General features: G+C 41.1%; 1 protein-coding gene across 6 annotated transcripts; it reads right to left on the bottom strand.

Annotated features, from left to right (window-relative positions):
- Nucleotides 1-32: 32 nt before the first annotated feature.
- On the bottom strand, nucleotides 33-27,430 carry BIVM (basic, immunoglobulin-like variable motif containing). 6 transcript variants are annotated; one of them, XM_032610882.1, is made up of 11 exons: nucleotides 27,019-27,430; nucleotides 23,553-24,153; nucleotides 17,286-17,415; nucleotides 13,538-13,633; nucleotides 13,139-13,243; nucleotides 12,826-12,920; nucleotides 5,620-5,752; nucleotides 3,632-3,718; nucleotides 2,583-2,679; nucleotides 1,643-1,731; nucleotides 33-364 (listed from the first exon to the last, which is right to left on the bottom strand). In XM_032610882.1, exons 2-11 carry the CDS (start codon nucleotides 24,028-24,030, stop codon nucleotides 316-318), a joined length of 1,359 nt encoding a protein of 452 aa, XP_032466773.1. In that variant the 5' UTR covers nucleotides 24,031-24,153; nucleotides 27,019-27,430; the 3' UTR covers nucleotides 33-315. The 6 variants fall into 6 exon arrangements, with proteins under 6 accessions (XP_032466773.1, XP_032466771.1, XP_032466767.1 ...); XM_032610880.1 differs by having other exon boundaries at nucleotides 1,593-1,731; nucleotides 27,019-27,404; XM_032610876.1 differs by having other exon boundaries at nucleotides 33-1,731; nucleotides 27,019-27,404.
- Between the last annotated feature and the right edge of the window lie 41 nt (nucleotides 27,431-27,471).

Below are 27,471 nucleotides of genomic sequence, written 5' to 3'. Positions count from 1 at the left end.
CCTTAAAACAAAGGTTCAAAACATTCTCATGATTAAAAGTAGAAAACAAAACTTTATTGATGAAAACTTCTTAAAAGTTCCAGTATGAAGTAACAAAATCAACAACCTACAAATCTTTCAGTCCTTTGCATTTCAAGCAAAATATTCTCTTCAGAAAAATGCCCATTTCATAATATATATCCCCTTCTGTAGGCTAGGCATGTCTGAGTGGATAAATGGATATAAAATTCAAAAGAGAAGAAAATGAAAATATTTTAAAAAATAAAAATCTGAACGTTCTCCTTGAGGTGTATTATGATGTGGTTACCAACATATTCAGCACCTTGTAATAATCAAGTTACTGATTTGAGTCCCAGAACAGCCCCTGAAATGAAAGAACAAGAGATCCTAGTTGTTTGTGAGTCACAGGTTGGCAGCAGAAGAAAAACTGACAGCAACTGGAGAGGAGCTTAAATACATGAAATCCACACTTTCTGAACTATTTCACACTCACTTCAAGCAGCTAATTGTCTACATGTTTTTAAAAAGGAAAGAGCTCAGAGTCTGGAATACGGATAGTTGCCCTCTGAGTGATGGGGTATTCCTAACATGTCCTTAATTCTGTTATCAACATATGACGCCATATGGCAACTATCAGATCTCATCTCACAGGTTACCTTGGGTATAGAAACTTCAGATGCCACTTGTTCTTTTACTCTACCCCTAAAGCAAGGTTTATTGTAGACTTATGAGTCTTTCAAGACCTAAAGTTCTTGTCAGCATTTGACAGTAACATACCAAGAAAGTCAAGAGTACCTGAATCGATGCACTAAGTTACCCATCTGCACCAATAGAAAAGATCAGTATCTTGAGTCTTTTCTCTTTTGCCTCTTTATTGAGAATCCTGAGAAAGTTGATCAGGAAAAAAATGAGGCAGGCAAGATATCACTACAAGTAAAAGAATTTCTAGACTCACTAAGTCATTTTAAATGAGCTTCAACCGCTAGAGAAAAACTAGAAATCAACAGCCCCAATGTTTTTGGGCAGATACTTAGTACCTTACATTTTGAGCTTGGGAACAAAACTGCAACAAATATCTGGGGGTCAAGTCATAAGAAATCACTTCATGCTTAAGTATTTCAAATCGTGATGCTATTGAGTGAAATTGTGTTTGATTTGTTTATGTGTAATTTTATTGGACTTTGTGAAACTGCCCAGAATGTTTATATACTCTTAACTTTTAAAAGGACAAAAAAAACTCTGTGCTTATCTGGTTATATACCGCAAATCACCCATCATAATCATATACAAGCTTATTTACTGGAGAAACTACAAGGTTATGTGTTGTACCACAAGATATGTTCCTATTTAATACAGACTTAAAATCTTGTACTGCCTTAAAGCAGTCCTGTATAGACAAGCTGTGTGAATAACACAAGTCGTCAGTATGCAGCATGGTCAGTCATTCCCATCGTAATCACTGTAACCCTGGTAACCACTGTTCCTTCTCTCATGGATACTTGACATCTTTTTCCATGTCAAGTCCTGATGGAAACTAGCGCTAAAAGACCGGCCCAGACGCCCATGCTGCTTCTTGGAGATATTGTCCTCACTCTCAGATTTGGCAATTCCCTGGGCATGTGTTGAAGGTTGTGATTCTTGCCTAATGGTTCCAAATGGAAAGTTCCAAAGGCCAAATCTTTGCCAGTTAAGTCTCTGGAATGCTATGATGCAATGCAAATTTCCTCCAACCTGAGAAAAAAAAAATGTTGGGTTCAGAAAATGATAGGAAATTAATTATACTAATATGTGGGTTCCCATGAATTCCCTTATTTTCCCCCCTTCACCTGCATCAAAACAGGGCTGATCCTTTGATTCATAATCAGATCACATTATCCTGCATCTTTCCTGACCAGCTGCCTTTACAAAAATATAACAATGCCCACAGGAGGCAAAACCCCTTCCCCCCATATGCCTGTCTACCACTCACACACGCTGTACCCGCCCAAGTTGACTATTCCAAACACCAAGATCGTTCCTCTTCCTCTCCCTCCTACGCATTCTTCGTATGATAGTAGGAAAATATGGACGGGATGTCTACTCAATCCACAGAACATACCATTCCCTGAGAACCACCCCCAGCAGCCTTGTTGGTACACATGGCTCTGCCCCATGGCCACAGTTAATCGCCCTGGGAGTGAACACCTGACCCAAGCTGGGCCAAGACTACAGAACTGGGCTGGAGGCATGCCAGTCTTAGTCTCGACCGTTCATCTGAAAGGGAGACCTAAGTTGAAAGACGATCTTCGGGAAGTAAATAGACAAATAGACAGCTAAGAACAACACAACTCCCAAGAGAATAAGACAGACTAGCTCCCTGGCCCCTGCTAACGTTCTCTTGCGTGGTACCCGTTCCCCCTGAATCCAGGCTAGACTTCTTAACCTTTCCTTTTGAAGATACCCCTGTGTCCTTAAAGTAATTTTCACTTTTCTGTCTAAAATGGTCTGAACTGGGTTTCTGTTATTTACAACCTAGAGTGCTGGGTAAAATAACTGCATTTTGGCCAGTTGAGAAATACTTTGAAATACAATGGTGTTCTTACCTTCTTTGTTTTTCGATACTGCAGCCCCCTCTCTAAGTGCCGGATATCTAGATATTCTGGATTTTGAGTGTTTAGATCAGTAACAATATCCGCCCACCTATTGTTAAGGAAGATACAGCACAGTTTTCTTTAAGTTCAAAATCCTATTGTAATGGAACTTTTCACATGAGCAATTTGCTACAAAAGCACCATGGCAATAATTCTCTTATCACAGGATTGTTGCATCCAGTAAGCTTTCATAAATCCTTGTTTTTATGACAATTCTGTTTATCCAACTATTGCCAAGGTTAAAAGTGGTTACTCTGCATATGAAATAACTATATATCAGCCTGTTAGATGACATCCTGCAGGGTAACATAGTAACATTCGGTATTTCCTTTCTAATTGGAGTCAAGTACATTTTCAAAAGATGTATAAGTTAATATGTCTTTACTCACAAACAACATGATTGATTGTATAGAAAATCCAAAGCAATTTGTAACTGCTTTGGATTGCAAAACTATTACTAAAACCAATAAGTGAATTTGGTAAAGATACAAGATTTAAGTCCTATATAGAAAAATCCATTGTATTTTTGTACACTAACGGAAAATAATTGGGAAATGAAATGTTTTAAAAATCAATTTGCAAGAATAATATTTAATATCTTGTAATAACCTATAATGGAAAATAATCTGAAAATATATATATATATATATATATAACTGAATCATTTTGCAGTACACCCAAAACCAACACAACATTGTAAATCAACTATACTTCAATTAAATAAATTTACAATAGCATCAAAAAATATACACACTTAGGGAAAATTTTAACAAAACACATATAAAACTCTATGCTAAAAATACAAAACATTGCTGAAAGAAATTAAAGCTCTAATTAAGTGGAGATATAGTCTATGTTCATAATGGGAAGACTCCATATTGTTCAGATGTAATTCTCCCCAAACTAAACTATGGATTCTATGAATTCTACTCTAATCAAAATTCCAACAGGCTTTTTAGCAGAAATTGAAAAAAGCGGGGAGAGGGAAGGAGTTAACATACTTTTTGCAGTGAATAGCAGGATGTTTTCTACTTGATTCTCCAATTAAGATCCAATATTCTACTTCCTGTGGTGAGAGGGGGCCCCTGCTAAATAAAAAATACATTCACAGTAAGCTTCATAAAATCATTCACCTCCTTGAAAATAATGCTTCAATTATACACTGATAAAAGATACACTGAAGTTTATGCATAGATAGCAGTCACCAACACTAGAATAGATATTGGAGTTTAGGCTTGAACAAATATCTGAAGGCCATTAAAGAGAAAGCATAAATTAAATTTAGGTTTAGAGGGCTTCCCTGGTGGCGCAGTCGTTGAGAATCTGCCTGCCGATGCAGGGGACGCAGGTTCGTGCCCCGGTCCGGGAGGATCCCACATGCGGCGGAGCGGCTGGGCCCGTGAGCCATGGCCGCTGAGCCTGCGCGTCCGGAGCCTGTGCTCCGCAACGGCAGAGGCCACAACAGTGAGAGGCCCGCATACCGAAAAAAAAAAATTTAGGTTTAGATCCCCTCTTACAAAATATAGGGCTAAAAATCCACCTCTCAGCATTTAGGAGGAAAAAAAAAATCCTAGCATGCTACCCGCCAGTACCCTTAAGCTACACTTCTTTCAGTTTGCATTCAAAAAGTTTCAAAAGGCATCCTAAAAATAAAACCCTAAAGCAGCAATACACCTGTAGAACTTTTAAACAGACTGACACCCTAACCCCACCCCTGGAAACTCTAATTCAGGTAGGTGTAGGGTGGAGCACAGGGAAGTATTTACACAGCTGTAAAAGCATCTCAGGTGGTTCTTAGGTTCAGGCAGAGGTGAAGAGCTCTCCTCTAAAGGGGGCCAAGTAGGAGTACCTACTTCTTCACGTTTTACATTTGACAGGTGTCTGGAGTAAGGTGAAGTTGCAGGATCAAACTATAGAAAAAAACCACAATAAACCCCACAGCCAGAGAGATGAATAGGACACTTCAGCGTCTGGAGAGACACCGTGGGTTTTCTCTTGCTTCCCGTTCACAAAAATACAACGTCCAGCTTCCCCACCCAAAGGCCGCATGGCCTCCAGCCTCAAAGAACCCACCCTACCCCAGATGACCAAGCCACGTTCTCCCAGCCTGACCTTCAGCCCTCGCTGAGAAAGCAATGCTGCCTGTTCTCCTTCTCATTCACCAATGCCACCCACCCAGATAGAACAAACCAGAACTCAGCAGGGTGAGGATAACTGTGCCTATCAATCAACGCTTCTACCCAGAGTACTCATGGCTTCTGTTTTCAACATTCTCAAATAGGACACTTCTTCCTCTGCTTTCAACTACCCTGGCATTATCTCAACCCATCAATAAGAAAACTTGCTAAGGAGGAAAAAAAGTATTAACATTCAGTCACCCTCTCTTATTTACAGGCTGTCTCTTCTAAAACAATACAAGTTTACCTGGAAGTAGACATACATAGTTGATAAAATAGAAACTTTGGATCAACAAAGGAACAAATATAACCATTAGGGTAACATGGTTCCTGATATTAGAAATAAAAATTGGCTGCAGGCTTCCTGGTAGCCAGGACAAAAGGGGAACCCTGATAAATTTCATGTTATTCACCATCAGAAAGGAAATGCTTTTTAATGTACTCAGTTGCGACAGTCTTCTTGACACTAGACTCCACAGTACATTTTCCCTGTGGGATCCTGGATGAGATCACTGAGACATAATATGTAAAGTCCTTTGCAGCCGTTTTATAATAAACGTAAAAGTGATTTTTCAAATGCCTTTCTCTTTTCATGACTCTAACAATAGTATCTAAGTGGATAATGTAAAAGCACAATTAACCAAACAATTCCGCAGACGATTAAGCTACTATGTTTAAAAGACTAGTCTCAGTTGATGTAAGGAAAGCAAATCACGAAGTCTTCCAATGTCTAATCAACCAAATATTTCTTAAATGCTTTCTACAATATATTTTCCTGGTGGAGTATCCACATAAAATACAGAAATGCTTACCTGAATGCTTTATTAGCTTTAACAGGGGTTGCTTCAAAGCCAATTGGACAAAAATAATGATTTTGACAATGGTAGATATAAGCTAACGATTCATCTTTCAATCCATGAGTTAATTTCGACAAGGCCCCAGAAGCTACAAAAAACAAAAACAAACCAATTGAGGGACCATAAAGCACTATCTATGCTTTATACAAACAACTAGTTAAGGACTCAAAGACAGAAAAGATATTACTTGGAACACATGGACGTTGCTGGGGAAAAACAATGAAAAGCTATCTAAAGGTTAAAAAATAATTAATGGATTTCAGTTTTACCCTTTAGACTGAAATTCAGGCAAACTGAATAGCAAACTAAAAAACTGAAAGTCCTTGCTTACCCAAACCTTCAAATAGCATACATGCTTGTCTACAAAATTTAATTACCATGTAAAACCTAATACCTAGTGTATATAGCAATGGTCTCAACTCCTCTGGTTGTACACATCTGTCACTTGAAATTTCTGAGTAAGCATGCCCATTATAAGCATGTTTGTTTATAAGCTTTGTACATATACTACTGTACTAATATGTCTTTCTAAAAGATACACAAAAAGTAGACATTTTTAATTAGATTAAAATATAAACATTCTAATACATTCTTCCCGTACCACAATGATCACCTTGCAGCTGCCATAATGCGGACATCCAAATCTGAAGACCACTGAGGTATATGGATAAATATAAACTCCAAACAAGTTCCAAAAATGAAAACTTTTCCCCACTAACACACACTTCAATCCCTTCTACAAACCAGAGGAAAGACTTTCACAAGCCAAGTGATAAGAACATCTTAAGAGACGGGCTGGTAGTACCACAGCATCCTCTTAATAACTGCTTCTCCTTGTATATTTCCCATGGCTGCATATATTACTTATGAAGTAATTTCAAAAGTATTACCATAAGAAATGAGTTTTCACCAGCACTAAATACTTAAAGCCATTAACTGAGGTTTCATTAACTTGCATCTCCTGGAAGACACTAAATTATTCATGAACAAATAGCCCATTAAAACTGGAAATCCTGAAAATAGTTTAAGTCGATGAAAGCTTGCAAGTTATGGTTTTTCCGATTGACTTTCTGGCCACTGAAATAGCTGAAGACCAAAAATGGCAGGTCAATGGCTGTAGAAGAGCCAAGGAGGCGGGACGCCGCCCCGACTTCTGCAGATACAATTTGTGAGTTCCAAGGAGACAGTAATATTTCTGTCTTAAACTTTTTCTCCAAGGTTTCAGCTTGGCCTTCCCCACAGATATTTACTTCATGGCGTACCACCAGAGCATACCTGCACACAAGGCAATCTGTTCTACTAAAATCTCTATTTCATAAGGATAAATAGGTCTTTCTGCTGTTTTGGGTTAATTTTCCCAGATGAGTTAAAAACTGACATCCAAGGGCAGCTCTAAATGAAGAATGATAAGACCTAAAATTCAGAAGATGGTCAATATTTCATTTCCGTAGTTGAACTTGATTGTAGAGATGTTTCAGGATAGTAAGCGAATGTAAATAGATTTAGACTCCTCATAAATTCAGTAAATACTAAAGATGTTTATACACATAAGTGGCTTAGAAAGAACTCTTGAAATCTTTTTAAAATTGTGAAAATGCCAAGTAAAAAGTTATCCGAAATAACTAAAACTTTTTAATGAAAGAACTTTATTGTAACTTCCTAATGGAAATTTTTAAATATTTCACACTTTCCTCCTTAAGTCAAATGTAACACAAAACAGCTGATTACTGTGATTATGAATAGTAGTCACATAAATATACTAGAATATATTCAGGGGCAAATGAGATAGTTATGAACATTTGCTCTCATTAATAGTCACAGTATTTCATCTGCTACAAATACTCTATGACCAAGTCCTAGTTTTCTAGAGGACAGAGGTGGTGTTTCTTCTTTGGAGTAATTATCATGCTCCTCAAGAATGTTTCTTCTTCTTACTTCAAGGTTACATAACAACATTCTGATGGATTTAGATTAGGAATCAGCGAACTTTTTCCTAAAGGGCCAGTTAGTAAATGTTGGAGGTTTGTGGATCATGGGCAGTATGCACAGTACTCAACTCTGCCACTGTAGCTGAAAGCAGCCACAGACAAAAGCAGCCAAAGGCCATGTGTAAGCAAATGGATATGTCTTTGTGCCAATAAAACTTTACTCACAAAATGGGCTGCCGGCTCATGGGCTGTTGTTTGCAGACCTCTAATTTAGATCAATAATTTTCAAACATATTTTGAGATGGAATCCCTTCTGCAAGGGAAATTTACATGCCAGCCCAGTCCATAACAGGGATGAAAGCAGAGTTGCTGTGGCCAAAGAGGAGGTATAGGGAATCTAGGTGCCCACCCCTTGCCCCCCACCAGCCCGAGGCAAACTCAATTGAGCACAGATTGAAATTTGCACACTGAATTTCCTGTCAATGGAAGGAAATTCCCATCTGAATTTCCTATCAATGGAAGGAAATTCCCATCTGAATTTCCTATCAATGGAAGGAAATTCCTATCTGAATTTCCTATCAATGGAAGACCACACTCTTTATAAAGAAGCTGAATAGCATCTCTTTAGAAAGACTGCAGCAGTAGTTCTCAAACTAGAGCACAAAGGGCTTGTTAAATAACAGATTGCTGGTACCTACCCCCTCGGTAACTGACGCAGTAGGTCTGGGGTGGGGACCGAGAATCTGCATGTCTAACAAGTTACCAGGTGATGATGATATTCATCCAGGGGACACATTTTGAGAGTCACTGGTCTAAGATTAAGAGGAAAATTTCGTTTAACTCAACTCAGGAAGTAAATTATGAGCATCTACTAACTACAACAGCAACCACAGGGAAACAAAAGATAAGGAATGCACAGTACCTCAAGCTGCCCTCATAAAACAAGTAACTTTGATATAGGGTGGAAAAGGACAGTGCCACAAAAAAAGGGTGTAATTCAAAGGAGAAAGCGCACATCAGGTTTGAGGAACAAAGAAGGGGGTGGCATCCAAGACAGAACATAATCAAGTGGCAGCATTTCAACAATCCAGACAGAGGAAAGAGCATGAGGAGAAAACAAAACCACTGCAGGGGAGGGATGGAATCAGGGAACAGCGTGTAGCCCAGTTCAGAATGTAGGGCACGATAATGTGGAGAGGTCTACAGTAGGGCAGCCCCCAGAATTTCAGGGTAAGGTCAGAAAAAGATCACCCTCTGAAATAAAAGACAGTAAAGACAATATTTAATACATTAAGCTAGTCATCCAAGAAAGTGGTTCTATTTAGGAGAAGACATATAAATGTGTTACAGATGGAAGCTAAATTCAGAACGACGTTGAGTCTAGACCAGAGTATATCGAAAAATCTGAAACTTAAGAGACAGAGCAACCACTACCAAACGCAGAGCCATGATGTGCATGGTGTAGAGAAAGCAGAACAAACTAGAATTAGCCAGGCTGCTGTACTGTGAAGAACAGTATATGTCCTGAGCGCCCGAGAGAATCCTGGTGCTTTTGATAGTGTATTTCTCACCCTCAGTTAATATATTAACATTAACATTTTTGAGCTTGTTTAGTACAAGTCAGTTTTGTAAAGCCTTATCATCTATAGAAGAACTCCAGAGAACTCTAAAAGAACTCATTAGGATGTATTTTTATACCCTCAAAGACAAGGACCAGATTCTGTAACCCAGCAACATAGTATCATCCTGCAAGGCTCCTACTCCCTTGACATCTTTTAAATCCAACTGGTACGTGGAGGACAGCAGGGAAAGACCAATCTGTTCTTGCCTGGAATGATGCTAAGGAGTTTACGCTTTAAGCAAGCACTAGAGAACTCCCAAAGTAAAAAGGGATATATTAGCACCACACGTCGAAAAAATTTATCCAGCCTTGTGTCTAATATGAACTGGAGAAAACCAGAGGACGAGGAAAACAGAATATGAACGCACAGTCCACCCAAGATGCATTAAGACACTGTAGTTAACTGGTAGCAATGGCCAGGGTGTGGGTATACATGAGTTATGTCAGGATAGGGCAGAGGCAGATATTCTTGGCTAAGCAAATATAAGAAGTTACAATATCTACCAGAAGAATAAAAATGAAATACATGAATAGTAGTGTAATTTTCAAGCTAGGCATTAAAAACAAATGAATCTAGACATCCTTGGTAGCTAAGTGAACCAACAGTTTGAAGTTACTCAAATAATAATAAAATAATAATAATACAATAATAAGAAGTGAATAATAAGTGAACCAATAGTTTGGAGCTAACATTGGCAACTTCTGGCAGAAATTTTTATTATGAGTAGTTACATCTCTAAAAAAAGTACTTCAACTCATATTCATAGTCAAATCTGTTAATTCTGTCTTTATTCCAGGAGTGAGCTCAGTTTACATTTCCTGAAGGCCCACCGGAAATAAGCCTGTCAATCAGCAAATAGGGAGTTACGAAGGAAGCGTAGTCCCCAGGAAAACTTAAAGCCTGTTGTGGGAAACAGGCCTGATATTCCTTAAAAAAAAATCTAAACAACAACAAAAGATACAAAGTATTTTTTTTAATGCACACTAACAACTAGCAATGGTTTTCACTACTGAATATCCCAGAGAAAAATGAGAAAAGCCTATCTCTGCAACTCTTTCTTCTACCATGAGAGGGAACAGAAAAGACTTCTGCTTGACACAGGCAATACTCTCCCAACTCTGAACACAATCAGAAGTCCCAGGGTCACACATGCAAGGCCAGGGGGCATCAAAGGGCTATTGAGAGCACTCCCTACGGTCAAGGAGACGGGCAGACACGTTAAAAAGATGCAAGGTAGGGCTTCCCTGGTGGCGCAGCGGTTGAGAGTCCGCCTGCCGATGCAGGGGACACGGGTTCGTGCCACGGTCTGGGAAGATCCCCCATGCCGCGGAGCGGCTGGGCCTGTGCATCCGGAGCCTGTGCTCCGCAACAGGAGAGGCCACAGTAGTGAGAGGCCTGCGTACCGCAAAAAAAAAAAAACAGATGCAATGTAATATACGGCTGCACACTCCAAATGCTAAACAACAGATGCAAACAATCAGAACTACAGGAATTAAGAGAAATCCGAGCATCAGAGATAAGACAAGGCTTGCAAGGGACCACTGATTCTTGAAGCAGAAGACAAGAATATTCCAAGGGGGAAGCAGATCAAATATCCTTCAGGAAATACGCATAGACAAAGAGACAGCAAGGAGTGAAGGGTTGTAATGGGGACGATGAACACAGGAATCAAACTGGGAAAATATAGTATTGAAATTTACTTTTGAAAATTACAGCAACCATTCCTTTCCCCTCCCAGAAAAGAGGGGGTGGGGGGAGAGAAGAGCTTGTTTATCCTATTACTCGAAGGAAAAACACTAAGGTATGTTGGAAAGTATATTCTTTCTTAGTTTCTAATTGCCTGATCAATTACGAGAGTGTGTTGACAGCCTCACTGGAAACAAACAAAAAAAATTACACACCATATAAAGCTGCACTTCCCACGAAGACAGGCCCCCCTGCAAATGCACAGAGTTCAGTTAGGAAGAATAAAAGCTAACATTTATTGAGTCTTTACTCTGTGTCAAGCAAGGTGTCAAGTGTATTACAAATATGTCTCCTTTTATCTTCACAGTGACCCCATGGGGTGGCTCAGTAAGTGAGTGTTTACGTGCCTTGTTCAAGGTCACAAAACCAGTATGTGCAGAAACCAACATATGAACTCCAAGTTTGCCTGACTCACAACCAACTTGATAGACCTGCTAAAGGTCAACAGAAATATACCCTATTCTTTGTTCACTCCTTGATTTTGATAAACCATATACCCTCTCTGCTGACAGACTCCCTGCTTGACCAAACTTCAGTTAGGCATCTCTGAGCCCTCTCCTCAGCTAGGCTGGGATCTTGGGCTTCTGCGTCCATCCTTGCTGAATCCAGTTTTAGCAAAATTCCTGCTGAAATCAGTTTAGAGAGAATCCCCCCACCCTGAATACCTGATCAACGTCCTCACCCTTCACCCTTGGCCTGCCTGTCATAAGAATCCTGTTAGGCCATTTAGCAAGATTCCCCACAGCCCCACCTTGATGTCTCCTCTTAATAACTTTCCATCCACGGAACCACTCACTTTGGGAGTTGGCTACAAATTCCCAGCTGTCTTTGTTGTATTCAGGGTTGAGCCAGATCTCTCTCCCATATCCCAGTTCTGCGTTACAACAGTCTTCAGTAAAGTCTTCCTTACCCTTTTAATAAGTGTCAGAATAAAATTTTCAAGTATCAGAATAAAATTTTCTTTAAAATTTTCCTTAACACTGTATTGTAGGTTTCTGATTGTAAAGTCAAAAGATGACTGCGAAGGGGCTTCCCTGGTGGCGCAGTGGTTGAGAGTCCGCCTGCCGACGCAGGGGACGCGGGTTCGTGCCCCGGTCCAGGAAGATCCCACATGCCACAGAGCGGCTGGGCCCGTGAGCCATGGCCACTGAGCCTGCGCGTCCGGAGCCTGTGCTCCGCAACGGGAGAGGCCACAACAGTGAGAGGCCCGCGTACCGCAAAAAAAAAAACAAAAAGATGACTGTGAAATTTTAAAAATGGAAATTGTCAAATAATTCAAATTATTTAACTAGCGCATAACTAAAACAATCCTTAGGATCGACTCCAAAACTCTGTTATAATCAAGACCCTTCTAAAATAGAACTTTGTCCCTTTCATAGTCCATTGTCCTGTTGTTATATGTTATTATGCAGGTCTGACATCAAATATTCTAAAATCCTTGCATTCCCTTTTAGGAAGAGGAACTGCAAATTCCATGCCGCTTCCTGAAAGGGTTTTAGTAGCAGGCAAGTAAGCACATGCGCGCACACGCGTGCGCACACACACACACACACACACACACGCACGGACACCATGGACCCAAACAATACAATGTGTTAAAGTAGTGTTTATGACATGCCTTGAATCTTTAAAAGTTTTTCATGCAAAGATGAAAAGAGTTAAAATATTAAACTGTATATTGAAAAGTGGCCTACATATTACTATTATCTATTATGGTTTCCCCTTGGATAAAGAGTGATAGACTGTATTTTGGATTTGCATCATGTGCCATGAATCAAAACCAATCTTCAAGATGGATCCTAAAGCGTGTGTGTGTGTGTGTGTGTGTGTGTGTGTGTGTGTAAATCTTCTATATGTTTACTTACCAGTTTCTCCAGCTGTTTTATTCTTCCCATGAGGCTTATATAGAACATACGAGCATCCTTTTACGTGGAAGTGGTCGTTAATTTGTCTAAACCACCTGAAAATAACAAGAAGACTCGCTCATAGCTACAGTTCCATAACAAAGAAGGCACTATTCCAACTCCAGAGAAATTCAGGCAGAGCCCAAGTCTGGCATATCTACCAGAGGTTGGGCCCAAACAGTTGGATGCATGGTTTACTATCAATGCACATCTACAGCATTATTATTTTGCAGAACTAGAAATAAGGTATTGCTTCTAAGCGAGGGCTTCGTACCTCATAAGTGTCGTATTTCCAGTGAAAGGGCCGAACCTAATATCCTCAAACGGGGGTTGAAAACCCAAAATATGTAAAGCTTCTTCTTGGGTGATAGCTGGAAGACTACGAAAGAAATATTGCCTTTCATTTCACAGTTCCAATCATATGCAAATATAACCTGTCTCAATGTTACTGTGTCTGTCTGATTTGCAAACAATTTTAGTAGTATTTTTCATTTTTATTTTATCAAAAATAATGCATGCACATATTTTTAGCTAAAAGGCCTAAAACAAAATATGGCAGTTTTTCCCCAATTTATAAAAAATCTGTTCTTAAAAATCTTCCATTATACAAAAAGCAACACCAAATAACTTTTGAATTTGGAGTTGAGGGATACCACTAAATTAATATACTTACTTTCCAGCTCCCATTGTGCTATATAAGAAATTCCAACAAGAAATTAATGAGGAGATACCACAAGAAGTCTTATACTGTGGTCGGCTTATGCAGTACCTGAGAAAATAAGACTGTTTTCACTTGAATGAATACAAAATATGCATACAGAAATAGAACACTCATGGCAACTGAGTGTGTTACATAATGAAAACTTTGATCATTTAAACCACCAATGTAAAATCTTTATTCATTTAAAGTATTTTCATATTTATTCAACACATTATAAATGCATAATGACAATAAATCATGTATTTTAAGAATGATGGCTAAGTATGACTATTAGTTAAAGTGGATGTTACCCAAGCCAATGGAAAATAATGAAAGATATATAAATTTAGACACCAACTATTAAAATTTCGATGTAAACTCCTAGTTGAGCTACACATATGATTATTTGCAACTTCAGTTATAGTTCCTTATACAGTGTGGATATTAACCCCTTATCAGGTATGTGATCTGCAAATGTTTTCTCCCACCTTGTAGGTTGCCTTTTCACTTTGTTGATTATTTCCTTTGACGCACAGAAGTGTTTAAGTTTGATGTAGTCCCATTGGTTTATTTTTTCTTTTGTTACCTGTGCTTTTGGCATCATACCCCAGAAATCACTGCCAAATCCAATGTCATGAAGCTTTTCCCCTATGTTTTCTTCTAGGAGTTTTATAGTTTTAGGTCCTACATTTATGTCTTTAATAAATTTTGAGTTATTTTTTGTGTACGATGTGAAGAAAAGGTCTTAAAAGACCTTTTAAGAGGTCTTTTAAGGTATCCCTCATTCTTTCACATGTGGGTATCCACTTTTCCCAGCACCATCTTCTGAAGAGACTGTGCCTTCCTCATCCTGTGGTCTGAGCACCCTTGCAGAAGATTATTTGCCTGTTTACATGAATGTCTATTTCTGAGCTCTATTCTGTTCCACTGGTCTATATGCCTGTCTTTCTGCCAGTACCACACTGTCTTAGTTACTGTAGCTTTGTAATATGTTTTGAAATCAGGAAGTGTGTGGCCTGTGTTGCTCTTCTGCAATCACCACCTTCCCTGTAATTCACTAGAGGCAGTGTCCTCAGCTGGTATCTAGGGGATAAGCTGGAATCTTGGTGGCAATCGGCACAATGTTTCCTTCTGCAACCTTCTCTGCATTTCTGTAGTGCTAATCTGGATCTCCACAAAGAACCCAGATTCTTCCCCACTGACTCAACGGCTCATACCCTTAGATCTAACCAAAGAGTCACCAACCAGTTTGGGGTCATCCATGAACTTTAAAGAAAACTGCATTGTTTGAGGCCAGCTGTAATCTGTGAGTTCTTGGCGTCTCCTTTCTGTTAGTCCAGAATGCACAGGATTTGAAAAATGTATTAGAGCCTATGGTTTGGGGATGATGCTATTTCTTTGCTTCAGGGAAGATAGAGGTTTCCACATTTTTCATTTTGCTCTTATTGTTTTCATGGGTTTGAGGGAAGGAGTGGAGTAAAAAGACCTTACTCTGTCATATTTTAATCTCCCTCTTCCATCTTAAACACTTCTTCACAAATCCTTGGGAATCAACCCTAGGCACTTTTAAGATTTTTCACATTTTTTCATCAATCCAAACTTGTTTACTGGTCTTGCTCATGACCAGCTTAAAACTTTTACCGACATTCTACTATCTTCTGTGGGTCTTTCCATTCCATCTCTAATCTTGTAATATACTCTGGGAAATAAGCTTGCGATCCTGGTAATTTTTCCCCCTCGATTATTTCTTCTATCTGTCCTTCCTCATCCAAGTCTTTATGTCCTCACATATTATACTATTAAATATAATTACTCATATATGTGGTTATAACAAATCTTAAGTCTAAGGGATTCAGAGCAAAATGTGTAAAGCCTCGCTCCAAAAAACCTGAAATTAATGTTTTTGATTTGTGTCTCTTCTCCAATACACTCTACATACTAACTATTGATACTAACAATTTATCTTTGTAAAATAACCTTTTGTTAAGAAATCATCAATGGCTTATCTCTACTCCAGAAAAAAGAATCTAAATCCTTAGCCTGATATCCAAGAACTAGATTGTGACGTGTGTTATAAAGAAAGAACACGGGGACTTCCCTGGTGGCACAGTGGTTAAGAATTCGCCTGCCAATGCAGGGGACACAGGTTCAAGCCCTGCTCCGGGAAGATCCCACATGCCGCAGAGCAACTAAGCCTGTGCCTACAACTACTGAGCCTGCCCTCTAGAGCCCATGAGCCACAACTACTGAGCCCATGTGCCACAACTACTGAAGCCCGCGTGCCTAGAGCTTGTGCTCTGCAACAAGAGAAGCCACCACAATGAGAAGCCCACACACTGCAACAAAGAGTAGCCCCCGCTCACCACAACTAGAGAAAGCCTGCGTGCAGCAATGAAGGCCCAACGCAGCCAAAAGTTAATTAATTAATTTTAAAAAAAAAAAGAAAGAAAGAACATGGACTTTGGAGTCCAACTCTCTTCAGTTTCAATACCACATCTGCGTATTTGCTATGTGATGCTGAGTAAGTTTCTTAGCTTCTCTGAGCCTTGCTCCAGACAGGCTGATCTACTTTTCATCACCAACCTGCCAGACACTTTCCCACCATCCGTTCAAAGACCTTTAGACCCTCCATCCCCTCAGATTTCCTCTCTTAAGACCCAGCTCCTCAGTGAAGCCTTTCAGTGATCAATACCGTCTCTCATGTTGGTTGTTTATTCCCACCCATCATCTGACAAATTTCCTGAGATATTTTACATTTTCCACTGTTCTCAACTAGATTGGAGAACAAACACCCGTTTTGTACATCTCTGTATTCTCAGCCCACAGTAAATGGTCCAATATTTATTAAATAAGTGAAAAAAAATCTAATATTTCTAAAGCCTCACACAAAAGGATTTTTAAAACCTCAAATTATAAAATCAGTAATATTTAAAAGCTATCACAAATTAAACATCTTTTTCTTTAGAATAGGGACTGTATGTTAAGGTCACCAAATGGCCCCAGTTGGTAAGTGAAAGATCTTATTAAAAGAATGCCAGTTAGTAAAGGCAGAAGAAATGATAGAATTTTGAAATTGCACCATTTTATAATAGGATTCGGGCAGGGGTCATCAATGGGTCTGGCTGAAACCACGAGGTGAAAAGTTGACGGTTACCTAGATGCTAACCCAATGCCACCGTCACCCCACTGATTACTTGATGGTTCCAGAAGAAAAAAGGGAACTTGACAATGTGGGCTAAGGCTGTTGCCACCTCCTTAATCCAGTAATCACTCTTAGGATCTCTAATATCAGATGACCAAACACCATGTACCTTCTGATGGGATATCAGGATGAAGGTCACAGGGCCACCTAGGCAGTATTCTTGCCCAAAATGTTCAACCAGAATCTAATCAAGTCTTTATATCTAACTTCCGGTTTATAAGGACTGAGGTTATATGAGTAATTTAGACCACCAGCAGGAAAGGAATCACACAAATTGGGGAAGAATCAGATGGGGAATGTTCTAGTTCAGAAGAGATTTATGGGCCACAACAAGCAAACACAATATGTGGTTCACGGTGGGTCCCACTCTGAACAACCAAGTGTGAAGACATTTTCGGAAAAATCCGGGAAATCTGAATTTAGCCTGGAAATGAGATGCTAAGGAAATACTGTTAACTTCATTAGGTATGACAATGGTACTGTGGTTAGGTAAAAAAAAGGTCAATTTTTAGAGATTACCATCGTCTGAGGTCTAATACTTTCCGCTGCTTAATATCTTCAAGAGGAGAATACTGAGGCCACTCCCTTTGATGTCTTCTTACTTTCTTGTCTGAAGTTTTTTTCTTGGAAATTTGCTTCTTTCCATTGCCTAGAATACAAGAGTATAAAATGAAGTCAAATGAAGATGCCAAGGCAATACAATTAATTATGTAACAAAATATAAAAGTAACTAGGTCTGAAAATGCTATTTGCAAACATACTGAAGAAATACATGTATCTTCAAGAATACGCCCCTGCCTTAAAGAGAGACAGAGAGAATAAACACACATTTAAACAACCATGAATGTTATTTCCTATCAGGTTCTTATATTCCAATTCCTGAGCTAGTTACTTAGCTAGTAAAATAATCAATCACAAAATGTTTTGCCACATCTAGAAAATAAAATTACCAACAGTAAAATATTTAACTAGACCACTTTCCAGAAAATGAAACCTTTCTATAAAACAATAAAGCCACATTAATGTAACTCTGTTGAGAAAGTAAAAGCAGTAGATCCAGTAATCCGATGATGTGATATTTAAAAATAATTCCAGGCCTACAGAGACCACAAAATAGATTAAGAATGATGTACATGGGCTTCCCTGGTGGCGCAGTGGTTGAGAGTCTGCCTGCCGATGCAGGGGACACGGGTTCGTGCCCCGGTCCGGAAAGATCCCACATGCCGCGAAGCGGCTGCGCCCGTGAGCCCTGGCCGCTGAGCTTGCGCGTCCGGAGCCTATGCTCCGCAACGGGAGAGGCCACAACAGTGAGAGCTCCGCGTACCGCAAAAAAAAATAAAAATAAAAAGAATGATGCACATAAGTACATTATTAAAATGCAACTTTAGCACCAGGAGCCAGAATGGAAAACAAAGTCTCCTTTCTGTGTGCAAGTATGTACACATGTGTGGCCACGTGCACACACACACACATCACACACATTCTCCAAAAGACACAGGGGGAGGGGAATTTGGGAGCCACACAAAAGGGGAGGCAAAAATGAAAGTGAGACTTTACACTCTTTAATTTTTATACTTTTTTATTTCCATCTAATCAATCACCCAGTCAAAAAATTATATAAATTAAAATATTATTAAATAACATCCTAGCCTCATTTCACTAAAACACCATTAACATTTCAGATAGCTGCGTGCACTTTAAAATCTCTCACACATATCATATTTTAAACAAAATAAATCTGTTACAAAAATTAAATAAAAGCTAATATTTCATTTTTATGAGTTAGTCATAAATTATAAAACATAGATTATATAGATATATGCCTAGAAAACAAACATGGAAAAGGATCCATTTTATTCATTCTACAATGAAACAATTTAGCGCCCAAAACCAGCTGGAACCAACAAGGACTTACTGTATAGCACATGGAACTATATTTAATATTTTGTAATAACCTATTAAGGGAAAAGAATCTGAAAAAAATATATATATATACACACATATGTATAACTGAATCACTGTGCTGTACGCCTGAAACTAGCATGACATAGTAAACCAACTATACTCCAACTTTAAGAAATACATTAAAAAAAACCCAGCTGGACCTCAGAAACTGTTGTTACACAGGGAATTTCTCTAATTTGTATAAAATGGCGTAATATTGAACACTAGAAAAATCAAGAAACAAGGATTTTTTTCCCCCTTCCCTTTAGTTATGCTTCCTAAGTCTTCACAGAAACGCAAAGTTTCTCCCAGAGCTGAACAACCCCTGGCAAACACGAGCAAAATCTCATTCTGACAAATTTCTTTCACTAATAAAATAAATCTTAGTGGGTGAGAAGATGGAAAATCTACTTTCCACCGTTCCTTGAGATGTCTTCACTGTCCAATAATGACTTAATTCCCTAAGGAGTTTTCCAGCCACTTAGATTTTTAGTGGCTAATGAAGCACGGTAACCTGTGACCTCAGCAGCTCATAGGGTCATCTGTACCCACCTGCAGTCCTCAAAGACTCACCTGAGCCTGCCCTCTGTTCTCTCCTAGCTTACTCCCATGAACCCTGGGATAAAAAAAAGTATATATGGTCTATATGAACATCCTTCATGACATCTCCACACTGCCAAAGAGAGAGCTGGTCCCACAGGCAAAATTCCAGTCAATTTGAGGAAGGAAGCTCTGTCAAAGTGGAAGCCACATTTGAGGGGGGAGCATAAAAGAGCAATGCCTGAACATTTTTATCTCCCCATCACGTCAACTCCAGTAACCATTGTCCACTGCCCCTTGTTATTGCCATATTCCTTCTTCCATCCCTCACCCTGCTTACAACATACCCATTTAGCTCCCAAACCAAAAATACACACACACACACATAGACACACACACACACACACACACACACACAGACTGGCTTTTAGAGAAAGGTACCAGGATAGCAAATAAAAATAGAATACTCACCATCTTTTTGACTTATATAACCACAGGACAGAGTTCCAGGCAATTACCGTCATTAGAACGTGAGGTTGGGGGGATCCCAGAAATAGGGCCAGAGAAGGGAAGAAGCCAAATTTGACCCAAATCTTAGGCTGACCCTTGAACTGTGCATGTACAGAGCAGAGCCCAAACAGTACAGCTAAGGCTAAAAGAACTGAACTGAGATTTGAGATGTCCTCAGAAGACAGAATTTGCAGCTTTAGTCCAACCAAATTAATTGCTGCTAAAATTTTAAAAACAAACAAACAAATAAAACACTCTTTGGGGGACTATATCAGAATCCAAAATCACCATAACATTTCCACCATCCTGAATGCAATCCAAAAGTACTGAACACGTGAGAAAACTGAAATATGTGACACATTCTCAAGAAAAAAGATAAGACCAACTCTGGCATGACCAGCAGGTTAAGATTTTAAAGTGGGTATTATAACTATGCTCTATGAGATGGACAAGGTGCTCTAGCAATGAATGAAAAGATAGCAAACCCAAGAAACTATTTTTTAAATGTAAATTCTAGAACTAAAGTAAACAATATCTTAAATAAACAATTCACTGAATATACTTGACAGCTATCTTTAAGAGACAAACTTTAAATATAAAAAGACACAGTTTGAAAATAAATGGACAGGGCTTCCCTGGTGGCACAGGGGTTAAGAATCCGCCTGCCAATGCAGGGGACATGGGTTCAAGCCCTGGTCCAGGAAGATCCCACATGCCACGGAGCAGCTAGGCCTGTGAGCCACAACTACCGAGCCTGCGCTCTAGAGCCCGCGAGTCACAACTACTGAGCCCGCGAGCCACAACTACTTAAGCCCACGTGCCTAGTGCCCATGCTCCACAAGAGAAGTCACCGCAATGAGAAGCCCGTGCACCGCAATGAAGAGTAGCCCCCTCTCACCACAACTAGAGAAAGCCCACGTGCAGCAACGAAGACCCAACACAGCCAAAAATAATAAATTAATTAAATAAATAAATTTTAAAAAAAGAAAATAAACAGACGGAAAAAGATACACCATGCAAACATTAGTCAAAAGAAAGCTGGAATAGCTATATTAATATCAAACAAAGTAACTTTCAGAACAACAAATATTGCCAGGAATAATGTGGGATGTTTCATGAGAAAAGGGTTAATTCAAGAAGAAATAAAAATCATAAATGCGTGTGTACCTTATCACAAGGCTTCAGATTACATGAAACAAAAATCAACACAATTAAATGGAGAAAAGACAGCTCCACAATCATAGTTGGAGACTTTTAACACCCCATTTTCAGCAATTGTTAGAACAAGACAAAAATTAAGTAGCAACATAGAAAATATGAGCAACATTTTCAAACACTTTGATCCAGTAAATATTTAGAACACGACACCCCACAACTCCAGAATGCACCTTCTTTTCAGGTGCACGGGGAACATTCAGCAACAGAGACCATATGCTGCCTCGGGAAACAAGTCTCAGTACATTTAAAAAGACTGTGAGCTTAGCACAGGGAGCTATACCCAATACTTTGTAATAACCTATAAGGGAAAAGAATCTGAAAAAGAATATATATATATATATTCAGATTTTATATATATATATATATATATATATATATATCTGAATCACTGTGCTGTACACCTGAAACTAACACCACATTGTAAATTAACTATACTTCAATTAAAAAATAAAAAAAGACTGAGGTCATATGTCCTCTGGAACTAAATTAGAAATCAGTACTTAGAAAAACCCTAAATACCTGGAGATAACATAGCATACTTCTAAACAATCATGTATCAAAGAAGAAATAACAAAGGAAATTAGAAAATACTTCAAATTAAATGACAATAAAAATAAAGTGTGTTAAAATTTGTGGACTGCATCTAAAACAGTACTGAGCAAGCAATTTAGAGCATTAAATACTTCGGTAGAAAAGTCTTGAATCAAGAGGTTAGAAAATGCAGAACAAATAAACCCAAAGTAAGTAGGAGGAATGAAATAATAAAGATCATAAATCAATGAAATAGAAAACAGACAATTCAGAAAATTAGCAAGCTAAAGCTGATTATTTGCAAAAGACAAACAAAACTGATAAACGCCCAGCTAGGAAAAAAAGAACATAAACTACCAGCATCAGGTATGAAAAAGGAGCTATCACTAAAGACCATACAGGTGTTAGAGGGAGAAAACAGACGGTTAGAAACAACTTTACGTCAACACCTTGATAACGTAGATGAAACGGGCAAACTAAACTTTGACAGAATTGATGGGAATCAAGACAACTCCATAATCATAATTAGAGATTTTTAATACCCCTCTGAAAACCCCTCAAAAAACAGGAAGAGAGAACACTTCCAAACATGTCTTAGGAGACCTGCACAGACATGATGAAAAAAAAATTATAGACTGATCACCCACAAATAGAGACACAAAATGAAATCCCCGGACACCGCGAGAATTACAAATTTACATAACATTCTGTAAAACAAGTTGATTTTGCAAATGAATGAGTAGACAGAGGTTTTACAAAACGATCAGAGAAGCCTAGAAGTAAAGTACAAACCTGACTTCTGCCTCTTTCTAGCTGTGCAGTTGTGCCCAAGCAATGTATCCCCTCTACGTCTCCATTTCTTCACCCATAAAATGAAGACAACAGTACCTACCTCACAAAATTCCTGTCTTACTGTGAGTTCAAAAGAAAAAAGTGGAGAGCATTAGTATCTGCTCCAGAACCACCACATTGTAATTGTGAAGGTTGTACACTACACCCTCTTAAACTGGGCAGTGCACAACCTACTCAGTGGCACCTGGAGACCCTGCTGAGTGTTCAAAAATTTTTAACAACAGAAAAGCCAAAATGTTATGTAGTAAAAAAGAAAACTATGGGCTTCCCTGGTGGCACAGTGGTTGAGAGTCCGCCTGCCGATGCAGGGGACACAGGTTCGTGCCCCGGTCTGGGAGGATCCCACGTGCCGCGGAGCGGCTGGGCCTGTGAACCATGGCCGCTGAGCCTGCGGGTCCAGAGCTTGTGCTCTGCAGCGGGAGAGGCCACGGCGGTGAGAGGCCCACGTACCGCAAAAAAAAAAAAAAAAAAGAAAAAGAAAACTACATTTTTTTTTTTTTTTTTTGGCTGCGTTGGGTCTTCGTTGCTGCGCACGGGCTTTCTCTAGTTGCCGAGAGCAGGGGCTACTCTAGGTTGCGGTGCACGGGCTTCTCATTGCAGTGGCTTCTCTTGTTGTGGAGCACAAGCTCTAGGCACGCGGGCTTCAGTAGTTGTGGCACGTGGGCTCAGTAGTTGTGCCTCGCAGGCTCAGTAGTTGTGGCGCATGGGCTTAGTTGCTCCGTGGCATGTGGCATCTTCCTGGACCAGGGCTCGAACCCATGTCCTCTGCATTGGCAGGCGGATTCTTAACCACTGCGCCACCAGGGAAGCCCCAAAACTAGCTATTTAATTGAGAAATATGATTCATGTCACTGCAAAACCATGAAGTAGTATGTTATTCTAGCCACATCATTAACCATTACTAAACTACTGAGTACTTATCTACAATACTTGTGTTTTACAGCACTCTTAGATTTGTTCAAAGCTCTCAAAATGCAAAGGTTATGTTTGAAGTTTCCAGTGGCAACACATTAGTGAACTAAATGTCCTACGCCCAAGATTATTTTTTAAACTATGTCGACAAACAACATGATAGCAATGTGCCTTGTTTGGTATCATAAAAAGAAAATCTGTCTGAAGGCAAGTTTAAACAAGATATATTGCTTGTTTTCTCCTTATTTTCACATGAGAACATCATGGCTCCTTCCTTACCTGATTTGTGTTTCAAATTCGTGGTCACTCCATCAAATTCAGATTTGTCAATTTCCCACGCAAGAGGTAGCTTGCCCAGGCTGTTGGATAAGTTCTCCAAGCTATTTTCTTCATTGTAGATGATTTCCGATGTACTGGTCGGGATGCCAATGTATCTTGAGGAATTATTTCCAGCAGATAAGGAGGTACTATTGGGGAGGCAAGAAGAGCGGGTTGGATTTGGAGTTTTGTAGATTGAGGTCGCCTGGTTGAGAAAGGCATAGTCTGAACAGATGGCATAAATTTTCTCCCGAGTGTGGGTCACTGGACAGCTCCATGGATAATGACCATCTCCTTTGGGACCCAAGGGTTCTCCCGAGGCACGAGTGCAGAAAGATTGTACGGCACCTTGTAGATTCTCTTCGGGAGACCTTCTCTCAGATTTGCACTCACCATTTCCAGAATCATTTGTCCTTTCTGCTTCTGCAACGTTAGGCATTGAATGCAACTATAAAAGTTCTGTTATGAGGAAGAGGTTGCAACTCTTTCTATTTCTTGAAAAACAGCTGTGACAATTGTTTACAGCATTCTACAACAATGTGAGCGCTGCAAAAATGGGCTCCTAAGAAAAGAGGGAAGAGAAAGAAAGATCAACAATCCACTAGACACTACAAAAACACTAAAAAATATTTTAAGTGTTTCATATGACTTCATTCAATAAATATTTATTTTACAGCTACTATATGCTTAAGTCATGATCACTGACCATCTGTCTTGTTAAAAATTATTTTAAAATGTTGCTTTAGGATAATAAGAAAGACAAGTAACTCAATTTAAAGATGGGAAAAATATCAGAATAGTCATTTCTCCAAAGACGGTGTAGAAATAGTCAAGAAGCACATAAAAAGATGTTTAGCATCCATAGCCATCATGGAAATGCAGACCAAAACCACAGTAAGATACCACCTCACATTGACCAGGGTGACTCGAATCAAACAGATTAACAATAAGGATCAAACAGGATGTGGAGAAATTGGAACCCTCATACACTGCTGGTGGGAATGTAAAATGGTCCAGTAACTTTGAAAAACAGGTCCTTAAACATTATACATAGAGTTACCATATGATCCAGCAATTTCACTCCTCGGAATATATCTAAGAGAAATGAAGACATATGTCCACAAAATGTTCATAGCAGCACTACTCGGAATAGCTAAAAAATGGAAACAATCCAATGTCCATCAATAGATGACTGGATAAATAAGATGTAGTCTATCCTCCACCTCACTCTCCTCTCCCCATGGGCCACCTTTCCTTTCTCTGAATGCTGTCTACTCCTTCTTCCCCACCTTTATTTAGTTAATTCCCATTATCCTTCAGATGTCAGCTCAAATGTCACTTTCTAGGGGGATGATTTCTTTGCTCCTCCAACCAAGCCAGGTCACCCTGTACAGACTCGTACCTCATTCACAGGTCTTTACCAGGGTGCAATTCTACCCTGTGTGTTAGTGTGTTTACATGATGAATGTCTGTCTCCTGCAAGTCTGGTTTTCCTGCCTACTGTATCCCCAGGGCAATTTGTAGAAGTCTCATCAACAGATATTCTTAAGTCCCTGCACCATGCTGGGTATTACTGTAAGCCAGGGATTTGGAGCCTAGATTCAGAAGGCCACCAGGAATGGCCTTAGCAATCAAGAGCTGGAGTTCTAGCCAAGGGCACTCTTTTTCTCCTTCCTGGCTCTCATCTGTGAGAACTGAGGTTCCCTAATCCAGTAAACAAGGTCATGCTGTATGAAGATTTACTAATAAAAGTGATTGCAGGACCTAAGCTCAATGACTTAATGATTTATTCATAAAATCTTATCACAAGCAACAGAAGTACTGTTTAACTCTGTGCAAAAGACATTTTATAAAATGGCCAGCTTTAAATGCACCGCTGGAGTAACGATTTTTAAGTCCCTGGAAGGAACTGCTCTGTAAAATAAACATTTGTAAGTCCAATGTTCATGGCCTGGGTTACACTCTCTTTTCCGGTTAGATTCTTAAATCCTTATTTTTAAGCATCAAGTTTGCTTAGAGAACTAAACATCTTAAAAAGTCTCTTCAGTAAAGCCTTCCACGTATGACAACTACTATGATCTGTATTCTGCACGGAAGGCCGCTTAGACGCAGGGGCAGGTAAGGACTTACTAAGGAGGACTTACTTATTGTCTTTATTACTAAGGAGAATAAGTAATATTCTTCTGAGAGCCAGACGCACTAAGCCTCAGCAGGTCTGATCTCGGTCCTTCCCCTCCAGACCCTTCCCCACGCCCTCCACGCCCCTTCCGCGGTCAGACCTGAGCCCCTTCCCAGGAAGAGGCGCCGGCTTCCGAAGGACACCGGGGGTCCTCCCGCACTCCGGCCAGCGTTGAGCCCAAGCTCCCGGGCAGGCGAGCAGAGGGCCCTCCGCCCTTCTCTGCGAAGCTCGCGGCGCCTGGAGGCCCCCAGGATGGAGGCAACAATCGCGCAGGCCCGTCCCCGCCGCGCGGAGCCGCTGTGTGCGGAGGCGGCGCGGGCGAAGAGGAAGGAACGCGGCTGCGCTCCCTGCCCGCGCCGCTCAGTGGTCCCTGCGCCTTCGAGGGCCGCGCGTCGCCGGGTCCCCGCAGCGAGGCCTCCGGGCCCCTCCTCCCGCCTTCCGCCCGGCGGGAAGCTGGAGTTCTCGGCGACGGGGAGCGGGCAGAGGCCGGCGGGTGTCAGCCTCCTACCCGCCCGGGGGCCCGGGGACGCTCGCGTGCTCAGGGCGCCCGGGGGGGGAATGGGACGCGGGCAGATCACTGCTCCCGGGAGAAGAGGGAGCCCCCGATTCGAGCTTTTGAATGCACTATTTGATAGCATTACTAATGACAACTGCCGAAAAGGAAACAGTAAAGAAAACCCCCGCCCAGGCCCGCTTTGGCTGGCGGTTCCACCGGCCCATCAGAGTTTGGGGGGTGCAGCTGAAAAGGTCGAGAGAAGGGGGGAAGGGAAGGAGGAGGCTCCCGGTACGATTTCGGAGCTGACCGTGACCCCTCCTGAGACCGCGCTGGCCCCGGGCGGGCGTGCAGGGGCAAGGGGACGGCCGCCGCGCGTTCCGGTCCCGGGCCCTGCCGAGCATGGCGTGGAGACTGACGCCGGGCGGGAGCCACCGGTATCCCCGCGGCCCCTCCAAATCGGGCTTTGTTCCCGAGAGGACTCGTCCTTTCTCTCCCGGACCCTTCCCGCCACCCTGCGGCCCAGCTCTTCACCCCACTTCTTCCCCGGAGGACGGGTCCCCACGCACTGGCGTCCACTCGGATGGCCACCGGGCACCAGAGAGGCCAGGGGCACCCGGCGCGCAGGCTGCGTTGGCGACGCAGAGAGCAGGTGGGCGGCGGCAGGCCTGGTCCGCGGCGCTCCAGTGCCCGGCGGAAGGCACAGCGCACAGTCGCCGGTGGCCACCTCGGCCCCTGCCCACAGCCCGATGTACCTCTGGCCTGTCCGGTGGGGTCGGGTCGCTGCGGCCGCAGTGGAGCCCGGCACCGGTCCCGGATCACAGCTTCCAGCGCTCGGCCCGCGACGCGCCTCCGGTTACCCTGGGGCTGGCGTCTCTCGTCCCATCGGAGCGCGCGGGGACAGCGCCCTGACGGCTGTGCCGGGCGACCGATCGTCAGATATCATTGACAACACCTTCCTTTCATCGTGTTTTATACCTGCCCTCTGCACGTGCGGGGGACAGAGTGACAATTTAAAAAAAAATCTTAGCTGTGCCTCCAGGCCCACGTGCCCCTCTACTGGGCAGCTACTATTTATTTGTCCGCTGAAAGCGGTGACAGCAAAGTAAATAAGTGAGAGATGGTAAAACCTGGCGGGATTTCCGCTAGTCCTGTCGCGAACTACACGTCCCAGGAAGCCTTGGCGCCGGACGCGTGTCCACTGCGCC

This window comes from Phocoena sinus, chromosome 18 (assembly GCF_008692025.1).
Source record: "Phocoena sinus isolate mPhoSin1 chromosome 18, mPhoSin1.pri, whole genome shotgun sequence".
Lineage (NCBI taxonomy): Eukaryota > Metazoa > Chordata > Mammalia > Artiodactyla > Phocoenidae > Phocoena > Phocoena sinus.
The sequence above is the reverse complement of the archived record's forward strand: the minus strand, read 5'-3'. Positions and strand labels throughout refer to the sequence as shown.

Bases quoted from the DNA above. Each gene is read 5' to 3' on its own strand.
- BIVM (XM_032610876.1), bottom strand. From the start codon at position 24,030: ATGCCTAACGTTGCAGAAGCAGAAAGGACAAATGATTCTGGAAATGGT. The intron at 12,921-13,138 runs GTACGAAGCCCT...TGTTATTTTCAG, and splicing joins GGAAATACGACACTTATGAG to GTGGTTTAGACAAATTAACG. The intron at 2,680-3,631 runs GTATGTTAACTC...CCTTAACAATAG, and splicing joins CCTGCTATTCACTGCAAAAA to GTGGGCGGATATTGTTACTG.